Below are 21551 nucleotides of genomic sequence, written 5' to 3'. Positions count from 1 at the left end.
GCATACTGCCATTGTTCAAAGGCAAAGGGGATAAGAGTGAGTGCTCAAATTACAGATGTATAAGTTTGTTGAGTATTCCTGGTAAATCATATGGGAGGGTATTGATTGAGAGGGTGAAGGCATGTACAGAGCATCAGATTGGGGAAGAGCAGTGTGGTTTCAGAAGTGGTAGAGGATGTGTGGATCAGGTGTTTGCTTTGAAGAATGTATGTGAGAAATACTTAGAAAAGCAAATGGATTTGCATGTAGCATTTATGGATCTGGAGAAGGCATATGATAGAGTTGATAGAGATGCTCTGTGGAAGGTATTAAGAATATATGGTGTGGGTGGCAAGTTGTTAGAAGCAGTGAAAAGTTTTTTATCGAGGATGTAAGGCATGTGTACGTGTAGGAAGAGAGGAAAGTGATTGGTTCTCAGTGAATGTAGGTTTGCGGCAGGGGTGTGTGATGTCTCTATGGTTGTTTAATTTGTTTATACTTAACATTTTATTATTTATTTTGCTTTGTCACTGCCTCCCACATTAGCGAGGTAGCGCAAGGAAACAGACGAAAGAATGGCCCAACCCACCCCCATACACATGTATATATCCATACTTGCTGCCACACACAAAATAGCATCCTTCCACTCCAGCAAGGAACAGACAAAAAAGGCAAAATTCATTCACACTCAGTCTCTAGCTGTCATTTGTAATGCACCAAAACCACAGTTCCTTTCCACATTCAGGCCCCACAGACCTTTCCATGGTTTACCCCAGATGCTTGACATGCCCTGGTTCAATCCATTGACAGCACGTCAACCCTGGTATACCACATCGATCCAATTCACTCTATTCCTTGCACGCCTCTCACCCTCCTGTATGTTACTCTGATTGCTCAAAATCTTTTTCGCTCCATCCTTCCACTCCAGCAAGGAACAGACAAAAAAGGCAAAATTCATTCACACTCAGTCTCTAGCTGTCATTTGTAATGCACCAAAACCACAGCTCCCTTTCCATATCCAGGCCTCACAGAACTTTCCATGGTTTACCCCAGATGCTTGACATGCCCTGGTTCAATCCATTGACAGCACGTCAACCCTGGTATACCACATCGATCCAATTCACTCTATTCCTTGCCCGCCTTTCACCCTCCTGCATGTTCAGGTCCCAAGCATTCAAAAATTTTTCACTCCATCTTTCCACCTCCAATTTGGTCTCCCACTTCTCCTTGTTCCCTCCACCTCCGACACATATATCCTCTTGGTCAATCTTTCCTCCCTCATTCTCTCCATGTGCCCAAACCATTTCAAAACACCCTCTTCTGCTCTCTCAACCACGCTCTTTTTATTTCCACACATCTCTCTTACCCTTACGTTACTTAATCGATCAAACCACCTCACACCACACATTGTCCTCAAACATCTCATTTCCAGCACATCCATCCTCCTGCGCACAACTCTATCCATAGCCCACGCCTCGCAACCATACAATATTGTTGGAACCACTATTCCTTCAAACATACCCATTTTTGCTTTCCGAGATAATGTTCTCGACTTCCACACATTCTTCAAGGCTCCCAGGATTTTCGCCCCCTCCCCCACCCTATGATCCACTTCCGCTTCCATGGTTCCATCCGCTGCCAGATCCACTCCCAGATATCTAAAACACTTTACTTCCTCCAGTTTTTCTCCATTCAAACTTACCTCCCAATTGACTTGATCCTCAACCCTACTGTACCTAATAACCTTGCTCTTATTCACATTTACTCTTAGCTTTCTTCTTTCACACACTTTACCAAACTCAGTCACCAGCTTCTGCAGTTTCTCACATGAATCAGCCACCAGCGCTGTATCATCAGCGAACAACAACTGACTCACTTCCCAAGCTATCTCATGCACAATAGACTTCATTCTTGCCCCTCCTTCCAAAACTCTTGCATTCAATGATTTAGTAAACAGAGAAGAGGTAGTAAAAGCTTTGCGGAAGATGAAAGCCGGCAAGGCAGCAGGTCTGGATGGTATTGCAGTGGAATTTATTAAAAAGGGGGTGACTGTATTGTTGACTGGTTGGTAAAGTTATTTAATGTATATATGATTCATGGTGAGGTGCCTGAGGATTGGGTGGAATGCGTGCATACTGCCATTGTTCAAAGGCAAAGGGGATAAGAGTGAGTGCTCAAATTACAGATGTATAAGTTTGTTGAGTATTCCTGGTAAATCATATGGGAGGGTATTGATTGAGAGGGTGAAGGCATGTACAGAGCATCAGATTGGGGAAGAGCAGTGTGGTTTCAGAAGTGGTAGAGGATGTGTGGATCAGGTGTTTGCTTTGAAGAATGTATGTGAGAAATACTTAGAAAAGCAAATGGATTTGCATGTAGCATTTATGGATCTGGAGAAGGCATATGATAGAGTTGATAGAGATGCTCTGTGGAAGGTATTAAGAATATATGGTGTGGGTGGCAAGTTGTTAGAAGCAGTGAAAAGTTTTTATCGAGGATGTAAGGCATGTGTACGTGTAGGAAGAGAGGAAAGTGATTGGTTCTCAGTGAATGTAGGTTTGCGGCAGGGGTGTGTGATGTCTCTATGGTTGTTTAATTTGTTTATACTTAACATATACATACATATACAAAGACATATACATATATACAAATGTACATAATTCATACTGTCTGCCTTTATTCATTCCCATCGCCACCTCGCCACACATGGAATAACAGCCCCCTCCCCCTTCATGTGTGCGAGGAAGCGCTAGGAAAAGACAACAATGGCCACATTCGTTCACACTCAATCTCTAGCTGTCATGTAATAATGCACCAAAACCACAGCTCCCTTTCCATATCCAGGCCTCACAGAACTTTCCATGGTTTACCCCAGATGCTTGACATGCCCTGGTTCAATCCATTGACAGCACGTCAACCCCGGTATAGCACATCGTTCCAACTCACTCCATTTCCTGCACGCCCCTCACCCTCCTGCATGTTACTCTGATTGCTCAAAATCTTTTTCGCTCCATCCTTCCACTCCAGCAAGGAACAGACAAAAAAGGCAAAATTCATTCACACTCAGTCTCTAGCTGTCATGCAACAATGCCCAAAACCACAGCTCCCTTTCCACATCCAGGCCCCACACAGCTTTCCATGGTTTACCCCAGACACTTCACAAGCCTGGTTCAATCAACTGACAGCATGTCGACCCTGGTATACCGCATCGTTCCAATTCACTCTACTCCCTGCACGCCCTTTACACATACACATGCATATACTTAACATTTTATTATTTATTTTGCTTTGTCACTGTCTCCCACGTTTGCGAGTAGCGCAAGGAAACAGACGAAAGAATGGCCCAACCCACCCCCATACACATGTATATATCCATACTTGCTGCCACACACAAAATAGCATCCTTCCACTCCAGCAAGGAACAGACAAAAAAGGCAAAATTCATTCACACTCAGTCTCTAGCTGTCATGCAACAATGCCCAAAACCACAGCTCCCTTTCCATATCCAGGCCTCACAGAACTTTCCATGGTTTACCCCAGACACTTCACAAGCCCTGGTTCAATCAACTGACAGCATGTCGACCCTGGTATACCGCATCGTTCCAATTCACTCTACTCCCTGCACGCCCTTTACACATACACATGCATATACTTAACATTTTATTATTTATTTTGCTTTGTCACTGCCTCCCACATTAGCGAGGTAGCGCAAGGAAACAGACGAAAGAATGGCCCAACCCACCCCCATACACATGTATATATCCATACTTGCTGCCACACACAAAATAGCATCCTTCCACTCCAGCAAGGAACAGACAAAAAAGGCAAAATTCATTCACACTCAGTCTCTAGCTGTCATGTAATAATGCACCAAAACCACAGCTCCCTTTCCATATCCAGGCCTCACAGAACTTTCCATGGTTTACCCCAGATGCTTGACATGCCCTGGTTCAATCCATTGACAGCACGTCAACCCCGGTATAGCACATCGATCCAATTCACTCTATTCCTTGCACGCCTCTCACCCTCCTGTATGTTACTCTGATTGCTCAAAATCTTTTTCACTCCATCTTTCCACCTCCAATTTGGTCTCCACTTCTCCTCATTCCCTCCACCTCCGACACATACATCCTCTTGGTCAATCTTTCCTCACTCATTCTCTCCATGTGACCAAACCATTTCAAAACACCCTCTTCTGCTCTCTCAACCACACTCTTTTTATTACCACACATCTCTCTTACCCTATTATTACTTACTCGATTAAACCACCTCACACCACATATTGTCCTAAAACATCTCATTTCCAGCACATCCATCCTCCTGCGCACAACTCTATCCATATACACACATATATATATATTATCATTATTATTATCATACTTAACAGTAGTCTCCCTCATTAGCGAGGTAGCGCAAGGAAACAGATGAGGAATGGCCCAACAAACCCACATACACATGTATATGCATAAACATCCACACATGCACATATACATAAATATACATTTCAACGTATACATACACATTCCTATGAGTCCAAGGGGAAAATGAAACATGATATCTTGATCACGCGCAAAACTGTGATCCTTTCCAACATACATACACATGTATATATCCATACTTGCTGCCACACACAAAATAGCATCCTTCCACTCCAGCAAGGAACAGACAAAAAAGGCAAAATTCATTCACACTCAGTCTCTAGCTGTCATTTGTAATGCACCAAAACCACAGTTCCTTTTCCACATTCAGGCCCCACAGACCTTTCCATGGTTTACCCCAGACACTTCACAAGCCCTGGTTCAATCAACTGACAGCATGTCGACCCTGGTATACCGCATCGTTCCAATTCACTCTACTCCCTGCACGCCCTTTACACATACACATGCATATACTTAACATTTTATTATTTATTTTGCTTTGTCACTGTCTCCCACGTTTGCGAGGTAGCGCAAGGAAACAGACGAAAGAAATGGCCCAACCCACCCCCATACACATGTATATACACACATGTCAACACACGCAAATATACATACCTATACATCTCAATGTACACATATATATACACACACAGACACATACATATATACCCATGCACACAATTCACACTGTCTGCCTTTATTCATTCCCATCGCCACCTCGCCACACATGGAATACCATCCCCCTCCCCCCTCATGTGTACGGGGTAGTGCTAGGAAAAGACAACAAAGGCCCCATTCGTTCACACTCAGTCTCTAGCTGTCATGCAACAATGCCCAAAACCACAGCTCCCTTTCCACATCCAGGCCCCACACAGCTTTCCATGGTTTACCCCAGACACTTCACAAGCCCTGGTTCAATCAACTGACAGCATGTCGACCCTGGTATACCGCATCGTTCCAATTCACTCTACTCCCTGCACGCCCTTTACACATACACATGCATATACTTAACATTTTATTATTTATTTTGCTTTGTCACTGTCTCCCACGTTTGCGAGTAGCGCAAGGAAACAGACGAAAGAATGGCCCAACCCACCCCCATACACATGTATATATCCATACTTGCTGCCACACACAAAATAGCATCCTTCCACTCCAGCAAGGAACAGACAAAAAAGGCAAAATTCATTCACACTCAGTCTCTAGCTGTCATGCAACAATGCCCAAAACCACAGCTCCCTTTCCATATCCAGGCCTCACAGAACTTTCCATGGTTTACCCCAGATGCTTGACATGCCCTGGTTCAATCCATTGACAGCACGTCAACCCTGGTATACCACATCGATCCAATTCACTCTATTCCTTGCACGCCTCTCACCCTCCTGTATGTTACTCTGATTGCTCAAAATCTTTTTCGCTCCATCCTTCCACCTCCAATTTGGTCTCCCACTTCTCCTCATTCCCTCCACCTCCGACACATATATTCCTCACTCATTCTCTCCATGTGACCAAACCATTTCAAAACACCCTCTTCTGCTCTCTCAACCACGCTCTTTTTATTTCCATACATCTCTCTTACCCTATTATTACTTACTCGATTAAACCACCTCACACCACATATTGTCCTAAAACATCTCATTTCCAGCACATCCACCCTCCTGCGCACAACTCTATCCATAGCCCACGCCTCGCAACCATACAACATTGTTGGAACCACTATACCTTCAAACATACCCAATTTCACCCTCCCACATAATAACCCCTCTTTCCAAGCATTCCTCAACGAATTTAAGAATAAAGCAGCATTAGTATGGTATTTGTGTTGGGAAAGAAGCACAAGCTTTATTCTTGCATATGTAAGAGGTAAAGGAGCCTGGGAAGAGTTGTTTGTTGATAACAAAGAGCTGGTAGTAGGTTCAAGAGAGAACTGTAGAAGCTGGTGTCTCAGTTTTGGAGAGCATATGAAAGGAGAAAGTTGAAACCAATTGTGAATAAAAGCAAAGTTCTTAAGTTTAACAATGCAAAGAGACAAGTTAGTTGGGGGAGTGAGATTGAACAGAGAAAACTTTGAGCATAAGAAGTATTGTAGATACCTGGAAGCATACGTTGTGGCAAATAAAAGCATGGAAGCTGAGATAAGTCTCAGGGCAGGTGAGGGAGTGATGCTTCTGGAAGCATTGAGAAATGTGTGTAAGGACTGATAGGGTAAGACAGAGGTGTGGTAACAGGAATATTTTCGAGAGAGCTGAAAATGGTGACGGATATATGAAAAGAGGAGAGGTTCACTAAGAGGATATGTGTGTCGCACAAGTGGAGGGGACAAGAAATGAGACCAAATTGGAAATGGATGGATGGAGTGAATGAGGCTGTGAGTGCTCCGGGGCTGAAAATGAGGAGGGTGAAAGACATGCACGGGATAAAGTGAATTGGAGCATGTGAAACAGCCAGGATAAACTACAGAAAGGTCTGTGGGACCTGACTGTGGATAGAGGCTGTGGTTTCAGAGCACTACATAAGGCAGCTAGAAAAAGAATGAAAACAAATGAGGCCTTTTTCTTTGTTCCTGGTACTACTTTGCTGACATGAGAAATGGTGAACAGGTATGACACATATTTCATTTTTTTATTATCAGCGGGGCAGCGCCAGGAAACACATGAAGAACGACTCATCTACTAATATACACATATCTATTCATTCATTTATTTTGCTTTGTCACTGCCTCCCACATTAGCGAGGTAGCGCAAGGAAACAGACGAAAGAATGGCCCAACCCACCCACATACAAATGTATATACACACATGTCAACACACGCAAATATAATACCTATACATCTCAATGTACACATATATATACACACACAGACACATACATATATACCATGCACACAATTCACACTGTCTGCCTTTATTCATTCCCATCGCCACCTCGCCACACATGGAATACCATCCCCCTCCCCCCTCATGTGTACGGGGTAGTGCTAGGAAAAGACAACAATGGCCACATTCGTTCACACTCAGTCTCTAGCTGTCATTTGTAATGCACCAAAACCACAGTTCCTTTTCCACATTCAGGCCCCACAGACCTTTCCATGGTTTACCCCAGATGCTTGACATGCCCTGGTTCAATCCATTGACAGCACGTCAACCCTGGTATACCACATCGATCCAATTCACTCTATTCCTTGCCCGCCTTTCACCCTCCTGCATGTTCAGGTCCCAAGCATTCAAAAATTTTTCACTCCATCTTTCCACCTCCAATTTGGTCTCCTGCTTCTCCTTGTCCCCTCCACCTCCGACACATACATCCTCTTGGTCAATCTTTCCTCACTCATTCTCTCCATCTTTTTTTTTTTTTTTTTAAACTATTCGCCATTTCCCGCATTAGCGAGGTAGCGCAAGGAAACAGACGAAAGAATGGCCCAACCCACCCCCATACACATGTATATATCCATACTTGCTGCCACACACAAAATAGCATCCTTCCACTCCAGCAAGGAACAGACAAAAAAGGCAAAATTCATTCACACTCAGTCTCTAGCTGTCATGCAACAATGCCCAAAACCACAGCTCCCTTTCCATATCCAGGCCTCACAGAACTTTCCATGGTTTACCCCAGATGCTTGACATGCCCTGGTTCAATCCATTGACAGCACGTCAACCCTGGTATACCACATCGATCCAATTCACTCTATTCCTTGCACGCCTCTCACCCTCCTGTATGTTACTCTGATTGCTCAAAATCTTTTTCACTCCATCTTTCCACCTCCAATTTGGTCTCCCACTTCTCCTCATTCCCTCCACCTCCGACACATACATCCTCTTGGTCAATCTTTCCTCACTCATTCTCTCCATGTGACCAAACCATTTCAAAACACCCTCTTCTGCTCTCTCAACCACGCTCTTTTTATTTCCATACATCTCTCTTACCCTATTATTACTTACTCGATTAAACCACCTCACACCACACATTGTCCTCAAACATCTCATTTCCAGCACATCCATCCTCCTGCGCACAACTCTATCCATAGCCCACGCCTCGCAACCATACAACATTGTTGGAACCACTATTCCTTCAAACATACCCAATTTCACCCTCCCACATAATAACCCCTCTTTCCAAGCATTCCTCAACGAATTTAAGAATAAAGCAGCATTAGTATGGTATTTGTGTTGGGAAAGAAGCACAAGCTTTATTCTTGCATATGTAAGAGGTAAAGGAGCCTGGGAAGAGTTGTTTGTTGATAACAAAGAGCTTGGTAGTAGGTTCAAGAGAGAACTGTAGAAGCTGGTGTCTCAGTTTTGGAGAGCATATGAAAGGAGAAAGTTGAAACCAATTGTGAATAAAAGCAAAGTTCTTAAGTTTAACAATGCAAAGAGACAAGTTAGTTGGGGGAGTGAGATTGAACAGAGAAAACTTTGAGCATAAGAAGTATTGTAGATACCTGGAAGCATACGTTGTGGCAAATAAAAGCATGGAAGCTGAGATAAGTCTCAGGGCAGGTGAGGGAGTGATGCTTCTGGAAGCATTGAGAAATGTGTGTAAGGACTGATAGGGTAAGACAGAGGTGTGGTAACAGGAATATTTTCGAGAGAGCTGAAAATGGTGACGGATATATGAAAAGAGGAGAGGTTCACTAAGAGGATATGTGTGTCGCACAAGTGGAGGGGACAAGAAATGAGACCAAATTGGAAATGGATGGATGGAGTGAATGAGGCTGTGAGTGCTCCGGGGCTGAAAATGAGGAGGGTGAAAGACATGCACGGGATAAAGTGAATTGGAGCATGTGAAACAGCCAGGATAAACTACAGAAAGGTCTGTGGGACCTGACTGTGGATAGAGGCTGTGGTTTCAGGGCACTACATAAGGCAGCTAGAAAAAGAATGAAAACAAATGAGGCCTTTTTCTTTGTTCCTGGTACTACTTTGCTGACATGAGAAATGGTGAACAGGTATGACACATATTTCATTTTTTTATTATCAGCGGGGCAGCGCCAGGAAACACATGAAGAACGACTCATCTACTAATATACACATATCTATTCATTCATTTATTTTGCTTTGTCACTGCCTCCCACATTAGCGAGGTAGCGCAAGGAAACAGACGAAAGAATGGCCCAACCCACCCCCATACACATGTATATATCCATACTTGCTGCCACACACAAAATAGCATCCTTCCACTCCAGCAAGGAACAGACAAAAAAGGCAAAATTCATTCACACTCAGTCTCTAGCTGTCATGCAACAATGCCCAAAACCACAGCTCCCTTTCCATATCCAGGCCTCACAGAACTTTCCATGGTTTACCCCAGATGCTTGACATGCCCTGGTTCAATCCATTGACAGCACGTCAACCCTGGTATACCACATCGATCCAATTCACTCTATTCCTTGCACGCCTCTCACCCTCCTGTATGTTACTCTGATTGCTCAAAATCTTTTTCACTCCATCTTTCCACCTCCAATTTGGTCTCCTGCTTCTCCTTGTCCCCTCCACCTCCGACACATATATTCCTCACTCATTCTCTCCATCTTTTTTTTTTTTTTTTAAACTATTCGCCATTTCCCGCATTAGCGAGGTAGCGCAAGGAAACAGACGAAAGAAATGGCCCAACCCACCCCCATACACATGTATATATCCATACTTGCTGCCACACACAAAATAGCATCCTTCCACTCCAGCAAGGAACAGACAAAAAAGGCAAAATTCATTCACACTCAGTCTCTAGCTGTCATGCAACAATGCCCAAAACCACAGCTCCCTTTCCATATCCAGGCCTCACAGAACTTTCCATGGTTTACCCCAGATGCTTGACATGCCCTGGTTCAATCCATTGACAGCACGTCAACCCTGGTATACCACATCGATCCAATTCACTCTATTCCTTGCCCGCCTTTCACCCTCCTGCATGTTCAGGTCCCAAGCATTCAAAAATTTTTCACTCCATCTTTCCACCTCCAATTTGGTCTCCCACTTCTCCTCATTCCCTCCACCTCCGACACATACATCCTCTTGGTCAATCTTTCCTCACTCATTCTCTCCATCTTTTTTTTTTTTTTTAAACTATTCGCCATTTCCCGCATTAGCGAGGTAGCGCAAGGAAACAGACGAAAGAAATGGCCCAACCCACCCCCATACACATGTATATATCCATACTTGCTGCCACACACAAAATAGCATCCTTCCACTCCAGCAAGGAACAGACAAAAAAGGCAAAATTCATTCACACTCAGTCTCTAGCTGTCATTTGTAATGCACCAAAACCACAGTTCCTTTTCCACATTCAGGCCCCACAGACCTTTCCATGGTTTACCCCAGATGCTTGACATGCCCTGCTTCTAGCAGCTTACCTCCCACACCATATACTCTTAAGACCCTCGATAAAGCATCTCTATCACCCTTATCATATGTCTTCTCCAGATCCATAAATGATACATAAAAATCCATCTGACTGTGAAGTGGTAAAATGGATGAAAATAATACTCTGAGATGGTTTGGGCATGTGGAATGAATGCAAGACTGGGAGCTTACAAGGAGAGTGTATGATAGTACAAATAATAGGGTTGGTGTGAGTGGAAGACCACCTGTGACATGAGGAAATAGGGTGGAGGAATGTTGGAGGGAGAGAAACAGAGGAAGAATGCATGGAATGGTGTATGCAAGGAAGGTATGTATGGATAGAGATAAGTGAAGACTCTTTTGCAGTGGCCACTCCTTGATAGGAGTTTCCAGAGGGAATGGGCATCAGAGCTATAGACAGATACAGAAATTATTTTTTTCCAAACATTCTTCAAAGCAAACCTCTGACCCACGCATCCTATGTCACTCCTAAAGCATCAACATCCCTCCCCAAGTTTTAGATATGTGCATAACACCATCCTCCCGATCATCAGTCTTCCATACATTTATCAAGTGCACCCAACAAAATTATACCTTTGTAATCTGAACGTTCACTTTTGTCCCCCTTGCCTCTATACAATGGCACTGTACGTGCACTTCACCGATTCTCAGACACTAGCCACACATACACTAAAAATCCTAAATAAAAAATCAACAACATAATCAGCCCTTAAGAAATTAAACTGCAATCCTATCCACTCTAGCTGCTTTGCCACACTTCATTTTACACAAGGCTTTCACCACCTCTTCTCTTTTTACAAAACCACTTGCCATGACTCTCTCACTTCATATACTTCCATGTCCAATACATTCCACATCTGCTACCCTATCATCAAACACACCCAACAATCCTTAAAAATACACTATCCATTTCCTCTACACCTTATCTCAGGCTGTTACCATTAACCCCACTCACCAAAGCAGGACAAGAGGGGCACGTCTTGCATCACAGTAATGAAAAAAAAACCATGGTATGTTTCAGTGAATCACAACTGTATTTCTAATAAAACTCTAACAGAACTGTTTTCAGTGTAACACAACTGTATTTCTTATAGAACTCTGAAGCTCTAAACCTGAACAAAAATACCAAAGCTCTTAATAATAAATCTTTTAGGTAACTTTTCCCTTAGTACCTCTAGTTTAAATTTACTCTTATGTCTCAAGTCTTTCGCACATATTCTATTCTACATTTTCCTTAAATTTTCTTTTGACTAAGGGATATCATCCACTCTCATGTAACACACAGACATAAGCAGAGATCTCTACATGGTTTGTTAAAATGATGCTACATGACAAACAAATAACTAGAGCAATGGCATGTATCATTTGGGGGGGAAACTGCCAAAAGGAATGAAGTAAGGGAGAGAACACAGCTTGCCTGGGATACCACAATAACTAATCAGAAGACTGTATTGCATTTAGAACTCAGCCTGAAACAAAATACAGAATCTACATAGTTTAAACATTCCATGTGATTAATACCAAATACTATAAATTTCACTAAACTCAAGTAAATTACATACAATCCCTCTAATCTTTCAGTTGTAATATACAAAAGAATTTTTTCTATCATAACATACATATATCAGTTTTAACAATATTATGGTTTCATTAGCCACCAGTTACATCATACAAGTAAGATGCTGTAGTTTCATACAATTCATCATCATAAATATATGGAAATATAAAAATCTATAAGAATACATATATATTAAACAGTGTATTGGAATAAAATTTAGACATACCTAAGAAATATTCCCTGAGTTCTTGAGTGTTGACTAGGCACTGCAAAACACTGTTCATAAAGCAAGTGTTCCCTATGTTATCTAAACCAGTAGTTCCACGGGGAATGACACTTCCTCCATCACACACTGGAGATGATGATGGAAATGAAGAGGAGGGGCCACCTCTCATGCCTTTGCTGACAGGTGACACCAGACACATTGGTTTCTGTGGATGGCCAAATCCCTCCTCAGAGAAGGAAATAAAATCACTGCTATTACATAAACAAAAAATTCTTAAACATTTTCAATATACATAAATTTTTTCTCATATTCTTGCCCCTCCATCTTCCCAAGCTAGCATAATGAACAAAAACTGAGCCTTTGAGGATTATACATGTGTTCTACAAATAATCTATTAACACAGCATTAGTACCCATTTTATTGGGCTCCAGAGTAAGTCACATTTGGTAAGGCTAAATCATCAACAATGGAGAACTAGGAGTAGAATCTTCATGAGAAACTTAGCACTCCAAGACAGCCCATCTCTTCCCTGCTAGTAATAGTAGTGTCACCTTGAAACTGTAAAAGCCCAATTAAGAATACTTCCCACGCATTCCTCACGTATTGTAGAAGGCGACTAAAGGGGACAGGAGGGGGGGGGGGGGGGGGGCAGAAACCCTCCCCTCCTTGTATTTTAACTTTCTAAAAGGGGAAACAGAAGAAGGAGTCACGCGGGGAGTGCTCATCCTCCTCGAAGGCTCAGATTGGGGTGTCTAAATGTGTGTGGATGTAACCAAGATGAGAAAAGAGGAGAGATAGGTAGTATCTTTGAAGAAAGGAACCTGGATGTTTTGGTTCTGAGTGAAACGAAGCTCAAGGGTAAAGGGGAAGAGTGGTTTGGGAATGTCTTGGGAGTAAAGTCAGGGGTTAGTGAGTGGACTAAGAGTAAGGGAAGGAGTAGCACTACTTCTGAAACAGAAGTTGTGGGAGTATGTGATAGAGTGTAAGAAAGTAAATTCTAGATTGATTTGGGTAAAACTGAAAGTTGATGGAGAGAGATGGGTGATTATTGGTGCATATGCACCTGGGCATGAGAAGAAAGATCATGAGAGGCAAGTGTTAAGGGAGCAGCTGAATGAGTGTGTTAGTGGTTTTGAAGCACAAGACCAGGTTACAGTGATGGGTGATTTGAATGCAAAGGTGAGTAATGTGGCAGTTGAGGGAATAATTGGTATACATGGGGGGTTCAGTGCTGTAAATGGAAATGGTGAAGAGCTTGTAGACATATGTGCTGAAAAAGGACTGGTGACTGGGAATACCTGGTTTAAAAAGCGAGATATACATAAGTATACATATGTAAGTAGGAGAGATGGCCAGAGAGCGTTATTGGATTACGTGTTAATTGATAGGCGCACGAAAGAGAGACTTTTGGATGTTAATGTGTTGAGAGGTGCAACTGGAGGGATGTCTGATCATTATCTTGTGGAGTCGAAGGTGAAGATTTGTAGGGGTTTTCAGAAAAGGAGAGAGAATGTTGGGGTGAGGAGAGTGGTGAGAGTAAGTGAGCTTGGGAAGGAGACATGTGTGAGGAGGTACCAGGAGAGACTAAATATAGAATGTAAAAAGGTGAGAACAAAGGAGGTAAGGGGAGTGGGGGAGGAATGGGATGTATTTAGGGAAGCAGTGATGGCTTGCACAAAAGATGCTTGTGGCATGAGAAGCGTGGGAGGGGGGATGATTAAAAAGAGTAGTGAATGGTGGGATGAAGAAGTAAGATTATTAGTGAAAGAGAAGAGAGATGAAGAAGTAAGATTATTAGTGAAAGAGAAAAGAGAGGCATTTGGACGATTTTTGCAGGGAAATAATGCAAATGAGTGGGAGATGTATAAAAGAAAGAGACAGGAGGTCAAGAGAAAGGTGCAAGAGGTGAAAAAGAGGGCAAATGAGAGTTGGGGTGAGAGAGTATCATTAAATTTTAGGGAGACTAAAAAGATGTTTTGGAAGGATGTAAATAAAGTGCGTAAGACAAGGGAGCAAATGGGAACTTCAGTGAAGGGGGCTAATGAGGAGATGATAACAAGTAGTGGTGATGTGAGAAGGAAATGGAGTGAGTATTTTGAAGGTTTGTTGAATGTGTTTGATGATAGAGTGGCAGATATAGGGTGTTTTGGTCGATGTAAGAGGGTTAGGGAAAATGATTTGGTAAATAGAGAAGAGATAGTAAAAGCTTTGCGGAAGATGAAAGCCGGCAAGACAGCAGGTTTGGATGGTATTGCAGTGGAATTTATCAAAAAAGAGGGTGACTATTGTAGACTGGTTGTTAAGGTTATTTGATGTATGTATGATTCATGGTGAGGAACCTGAAGACTGGCGGAATGCGTGCATAGTGCCACTGTACAAAGACAAAGGGGATAAGAGTGAGTGCTCAAATTACAGAGGTATAAGTTTGTTGAGTATTCCTGGTAAATTATATGGGAGGGTATTGATTGAGAGGGTGAAGGCATGTACAGAGCATCAGATTGGGGAAGAGCAGTGTGGTTTCAGAGGTGGTAGAGGATGTGTGGATCAGGTGTTTGCTTTAAAGAATGTATGTGAGAAATACTTAGAAAAGCAAATGGATTTGTATGTAGCATTTATGGATCTGGAGAAGGCATATGATAGAGTTGATAGAGATGTTCTGTGGAAGGTATTAAGAATATATGGTGTGGGAGGCAAGTTGTTAGAAGCAGCAAAAAGTTTTTATCGAGGATGTAAGGCATGTGTATGTGTAGGAAGAGAGGAAAGTAATTGGTTCTCAGTGAATGTAGGTTTGCGGCAGGGGTGTGTGATGTCTCCATGGTTGTTTAATTTGTTTATGGATGGGGTTGTTAGGGAGGTGAATGCAAGAGTTTTGGAAAGTGGGGCAAGTATGAAGTCTGTTGTGGATGAGAGCTTGGGAAGCGAGTCAATTGTTGTTCGCTGATGATACAGCGCTGGTGGCTGATTCATGTGAGAAACTGCAGAAGCTGGTGACTGAGTTTGGTAAAGTGTGTGAAAGAAGAAAGTTAAGAGTAAATGTGAATAAGAGCAAGGTTATTAGGTACAGTAGGGTTGAGGGTCAAGTCAATTGGAAGGTAAGTTTGAATGGAGAAAAACTGGAGGAAGTAAAGTGTTTTAGATATCTGGGAGTGGATCTGGCAGCGGATGGAACCATGGAAGCGGAAGTGAATCATAGGGTGGGGGAGGGGGCGAAAATTCTGGGAGCCTTGAAGAATGTGTGGAAGTCGAGAACATTATCTCGGAAAGCAAAAATGGGTATGTTTGAAGGAATAGTGGTTCCAACAATGTTGTATGGTTGCGAGGCGTGGGCTATGGATAGAGTTGTGCGCAGGAGGGTGGATGTGCTGGAAATGAGATGTTTGAGGACAATGTGTGGTGTGAAATGGTTTGATCAATTAAGTAATGTAAGGGTGAGAGAGATGTGTGGAAATAAAAAGAGCGTGGTTGAGAGAGCAGAAGAGGGTGTATTGAAATGGTTTGGGCACATGGAGAGAATGAGTGAGGAAAGAATGACCAAGAGGATATATGTGTCGGAGGTGGAGGGAACGAGGAGAAGTGGGAGACCAAATTGGAGGTGGAAAGATGGAGTGAAAAAGATTTTGTGTGATCGGGGCCTGAACATGCAGGAGGGTGAAAGGAGGGCAAGGAATAGAGTGAATTGGATCGATGTGGTATACCGGGGTTGACGTGCTGTCAGTAGATTGAATCAGGGCATGTGAAGCGTCTGGGGTAAACCATGGAAAGTTGTGTGGGGCCTGGATGTGGAAAGGGAGCTGTGGTTTCAGGCATTATTGCATGACAGCTAGAGACTCAGTGTGAACAAATGGGGCCTTTGTTGTCTTTTCCTAGTGCTACCTCGCACACATGAGGGGGGAGGGGATGGTATTCCATGTGTGGCGAGGTGGCGATGGGAATGAATAAGGGCAGACAGTGTGAATTGTGTGCGTGGGTATATATGTATGTGTCTGTGTGTGTATTATATATGTGTACATTGAGATGTATAGGTATGTATATTTGCGTGTGTGGACGTGTATGTATATACATTGTGTATGGGGGTGGGTTGGGCCATTTCTTTCATCTGTTTCCTTGCACTACCTCGCAAACGCGGGAGACAGCGACAAAGCAAAATAAAATATAAAAATATATTTTTTTTTTTCTGTCTCCCGCGTTTGCGAGGTAGCGCAAGGAAACAGACAAAAGAAATGGCCCAACCCACCCCCATACACGTGTATATACATACACGTCCACACACGCAAATATACATACCTACACAGCTTTCCATGGTTTACCCCAGACGCTTCACATGCCCTAATTCAATCCACTGACAGCATGTCAACCCTGGTATACCACATCGATCCAATTCACTCTATTCCTTGCCCTCCTTTCACCCTCCTGCATGTTCAGGCCCCGATCACACAAAATCTTTTTCACTCCATCTTTCCACCTCCAATTTGGTCTCCTACTTCTCCTCGTTCCCTCCACCTCCGACACATATATCCTCTTGGTCAATCTTTCCTCACTCATTCTCTCCATGTGCCCAAACCATTTCAAAACACCCTCTTCTGCTCTCTCAACCACGCTCTTTTTATTTCCACACATCTCTCTTACCCTTACGTTACTTACTCGATCAAACCACCTCACACCACACACTGTCCTCAAACATCTCATTTCCAGCACATCCATCCTCCTGCGCACAACTCTATTCATAGCCCACGCCTCGCAACCATACAACATTGTTAGAACCACTATTCCTTCAAACATACCCATTTTTGCTTTCCGAGATAATGTTCTCGACTTCAACACATTCTTCAAGGCTCCCAGAATTTTCGCCCCCTCCCCCACCCTATGATCCACTTCCGCTTCCATGGTTCCATCCGCTGCCAGATCCACTCCCAGATATCTAAAACACTTTACTTCCTCCAGTTTTTCTCCATTCAAACTTACCTCCCAATTGACTTGACCCTCAACCCTAATAACCTTGCTCTTATTCACATTTACTCTTAGCTTTCTTCTTTCACACACTTTACCAAACTCAGTCACCAGCTTCTGCAGTTTCTCACATGAATCAGCCACCAGCGCTGTATCATCAGCGAACAACAACTGACTCACTTCCCAAGCTCTCTCATCCACAACAGACAGCATACTTGCCCCTCTTTTCAAAACTCTTGCATTCACCTCCCTAACAACCCCATCCATAAACAAATTAAACAATCATGGAGACATCACACACCCCTGCCGCAAACCTACATTCACTGAGAACCAATCACTTTCCTCTCTTCCTACACGTACACATGCCTTACATCATCGATAAAAACTTTTCACTGCTTCTATTCTTAGTACCTTCCACAGAGCATCTCTATCAACTCTATCATATGCCTTCTCCAGATCCATAAATGCTACATACAAATCCATTTGCTTTTCTAAGTATTTCTCACATACATTCTTCAAAGCAAACACCTGATCCACACATCCTCTACCACTTCTGAAACCACATTGCTCTTCCCCAATCTGATGCTCTGTACATGCCTTCACCCTCTCAATCAATACCCTCCCATATAATTTACCAGGAATACTCAACAAACTTATACCTCTGTAATTTGAGCACTCACTCATCCCCTTTGCCTTCGTACAATGGCACTATGCAAGCATTCTGCCAATCCTCAGGCACCTCACCATGAGTCATACATACATTAAATAACCTTACCAACCAGTCAACAATACACTCACCCCCTTTTTTAATAAATTCCACTGCAATTCCATCCAAACCTGCTGCCTTGCCGGCTTTCATCTTCCGCAAAGCTTTTACTACCTCTTCTCTGTTTACCAAATCATTTTCCCTAACCCTCTCACTTTGCACACCACCTCGACCAAAACACATTATATCTGCCACTCTATCATCAAACACATTCAACAAACCTTCAAAATACTCACTCCATCTCCTTCGCACATCACCACTACTTGTTATCACCTCCCCATAGACATCCATACACGCAAATATACATACCTATACATCACAACGTATACATATATATACACACACAGACTTTTCTTTCAAACTATTCGCCATTTCCCGCATTAGCGAGGTAGCGTTAAGAACACAGGACTGGGCCTTTGAGGGAATACCCTCACCTGGCGCAATTCTCTGTTCCCACCTTGCCAAACATGAAATAACAACCCCATCCCCCCTCATGTGTGCGAGGTAGCGCACACTGAAACCACAGCTCCCTTTCCACATCCAGGCCCCACAGAACTCTCCATGGTTTACCCCAGACGCTTCACATGCCCTGGTTCAATCCATTGACAGCATGTCGACCCCAGTATACCACATTGTTCCAATTCACTCTATTCCTTGCACGCTTTTCACCCTCCTGCATGTTCAGGCCCCAATCACTCAAAATCTTTTTCACTCCATCTTTCCACCTCCAATTTGGTCTCCCACTTCTCGTTCCCTCCACCTCTGACACATATATCCTCTTTGTCAATATCTCCTCTCTCATTCTGTCCATATGACCAAACCATTTTAAAACACCCTCTTCTGCTCTCTCAACCACACTCTTCCTATTACCACACATCTCTCTAACCTTATTATTACTTACTCGATCAAAGCACCTTGCACCATTCTTTCACTCCCTTCCCCACCCTATGATTCACTTCTGCTTCTATGGTTCCATCTGCTGCCAAATCCACTCCCAGATATCTAAAACACTTCACTTCCTCCAGTTTTTCTCCATTCAAACTTACCTCCCAATTGAATTGTCCCTCAACCCTACTGTACCTAATAACCTTGCTCTTATTCACATTTACTCTTAGCTTTCTTCTTTCACACACTACCAAACTCAGTCACCAGCTTCTGCAGTTTCTCACATGAATCAGCCACCAGTGCTGTATTATCAGCAAACAACTGACTCACTTCCCAAGCTCTCTCATCCACAACAAACTGCATACTTGCCCCTCTTTCCAAAACTCTTGCATTCACCTTCCTAACAACCCCATCCATAAACAAATCAAACAACCATGGAGACATCACACATCCCGGCCGCAAACCTACATTCACTGAGAACCAATCACTTTCCTCTCTTCCTACATGTACACATGCCTTACTTCCTCAATAAAAACTTTTCACTGCTTCTAACAACATGCATCCCACACCATATATTCTTAATACCTTCCACAAAGCATCTCTATCAAATCTATCATATGCCTTCTCCAGATCCATAAATGCTACATACAAATCCATTTGCTTTTCTAAGTATTTCTCACATACATTCTTCGAAGCAAACACCTGATCTACACATCCTCTACCACTTCTGAAACCATACTGCTCTTCCCCAATCTGATGCTCTGTACATGCCTTCATCCTCTCAATCAATACCCTCCCATATAATTTCCCACGAATACTCAACAAGCCCATACCTCTGTAATTTGAACACTCACCTTTATCCCCATTGACTTTGTACAATGGCACTATACATGCAATCCGCTAATCCTAAGGCACTTCACCATGAACTATACATACATTGAACATCCTCACCAACCAGTCAACAACACAGTCACCCCCTTTTCAAATAAATTCCACTGCAATACCATCCAAACACGCCGCCTTGCCGACTTTCATCTTCCGCAAAGCTTTCACTAGCTCTTCTCTGTTTACCAAACCATTCTCCCCGACCCTCTCACTTGGCACACCACCTCACCCAAAACACCCTATATCTGCCACTCTTTCATCAAACACATTCAACAAACCTTCAAAATACTCACTCCATCTCCTTCTCACTTCACCACTACTTGTTATTACCTACCCATCAGCCCCATTCAATATGTTCCCATTTGTTCTCTTGTCTTATGCACTTTATTTATCTCTTTCCAAAACATCTTATTCACCCCAAAATTCAAGGATACTCTCTCACTCTAACTCTCATTTGCCCTCTTTTTCACCTCCTGCACTTTTCTCTTGGCCTCCTGCCTGTTTCTTTTATACATCTCCCAGTCATTTGCACTTTTTCCCTACAAAAATCATCCAAATGCCTCTCTATTCTCATTCACTAACATTCTTACTTCTTCATCCCACCACTCACTACCCTTTCTAATCTGCCCACCTCCCACCTTTCTCATGCCACAGGCATCTTTTGCGCAAGCCATCACTGCTTCCCTAAATACATCTCATTCCTCCTCCACTCCCCTTGTGTCATTTGCTCTCACGATTTTCCATTCTACACTCAATCTCTCCTGGTACTTCTTCACACAAGTCTCCTTTCCAAGCTCACTTACTCTCGCCACTCTCTTCACCTCAATAATCTCTCTTCTTTTCTGAAATCCTCTTCAAATCTTCGCCTTTGCCTCCAAAAGATAATGATCAGACATCCCTGCAGTTGCCCCTCTCAGCACATTAACATCCAAAAGTCTCTATTTCACGCACCTATCAATGAACACATGATCCAATTAAACTCTCTGGCCATATCTCCTACTTACATACTTTTACTTATGTATATCTCTCTTTTTAAACCAGGTATTCCCAATATATACGCCCATACATGCACATATACATTCTTATACATATCAACATACACATACACAGACATATACATATCTATATTTGTTTGCCTTCATCCATTCCCAGCACCACCTTGCCACATAGGAAACAGCATCACTACTCCTACTTCAATGAGGTAGCACCAAGAAAACAGACAAAAAAGGCCACATTCATTCACACTCAGTCTCTAGCTGTCATCCAGGCCCCACACACCTTTCCATGGTTTACCCAAGACACTTCACATGCCCTGGTTCAGTCCATTGACAGAAAGTCCACCCCGATAAAGCACAACATTCCAATTCACTGTATTCCTTGCACGTCCCTCACCCTCCTCTATGTTCAGGCTACAATCACTCAAAAGCTTTTTATAACTCCATCCTTCCACCTCCAATTTAGTCTCCCGCTTCTCCTTCTCCCCTCCACCTCTGACACACATATCCTCTTTGTCAATCTTTCCTCATTC

The 21551-nt window shown here is 43.0% G+C and overlaps 1 protein-coding gene across 1 annotated transcript in view; it reads right to left on the bottom strand.

Annotated features, from left to right (window-relative positions):
• LOC139756055 (ubiquitin carboxyl-terminal hydrolase 19-like) overlaps nucleotides 1-21551 on the bottom strand; it is a 197528-nt gene that overhangs the window by 96034 nt on the left and 79943 nt on the right. The window contains 1 exon segment of the mRNA XM_071675047.1: nucleotides 12541-12745. Within this exon segment, the coding sequence (XP_071531148.1) occupies nucleotides 12541-12745 (205 nt within the window).

The sequence above is a fragment of the Panulirus ornatus genome, chromosome 2 (genome assembly GCF_036320965.1).
Source record: "Panulirus ornatus isolate Po-2019 chromosome 2, ASM3632096v1, whole genome shotgun sequence".
NCBI classification, from domain to species: Eukaryota; Metazoa; Arthropoda; class Malacostraca; order Decapoda; family Palinuridae; genus Panulirus; species Panulirus ornatus.
Note: the sequence above shows the minus strand (reverse complement) of the source record. Positions and strands in the feature narration are given on the sequence as shown.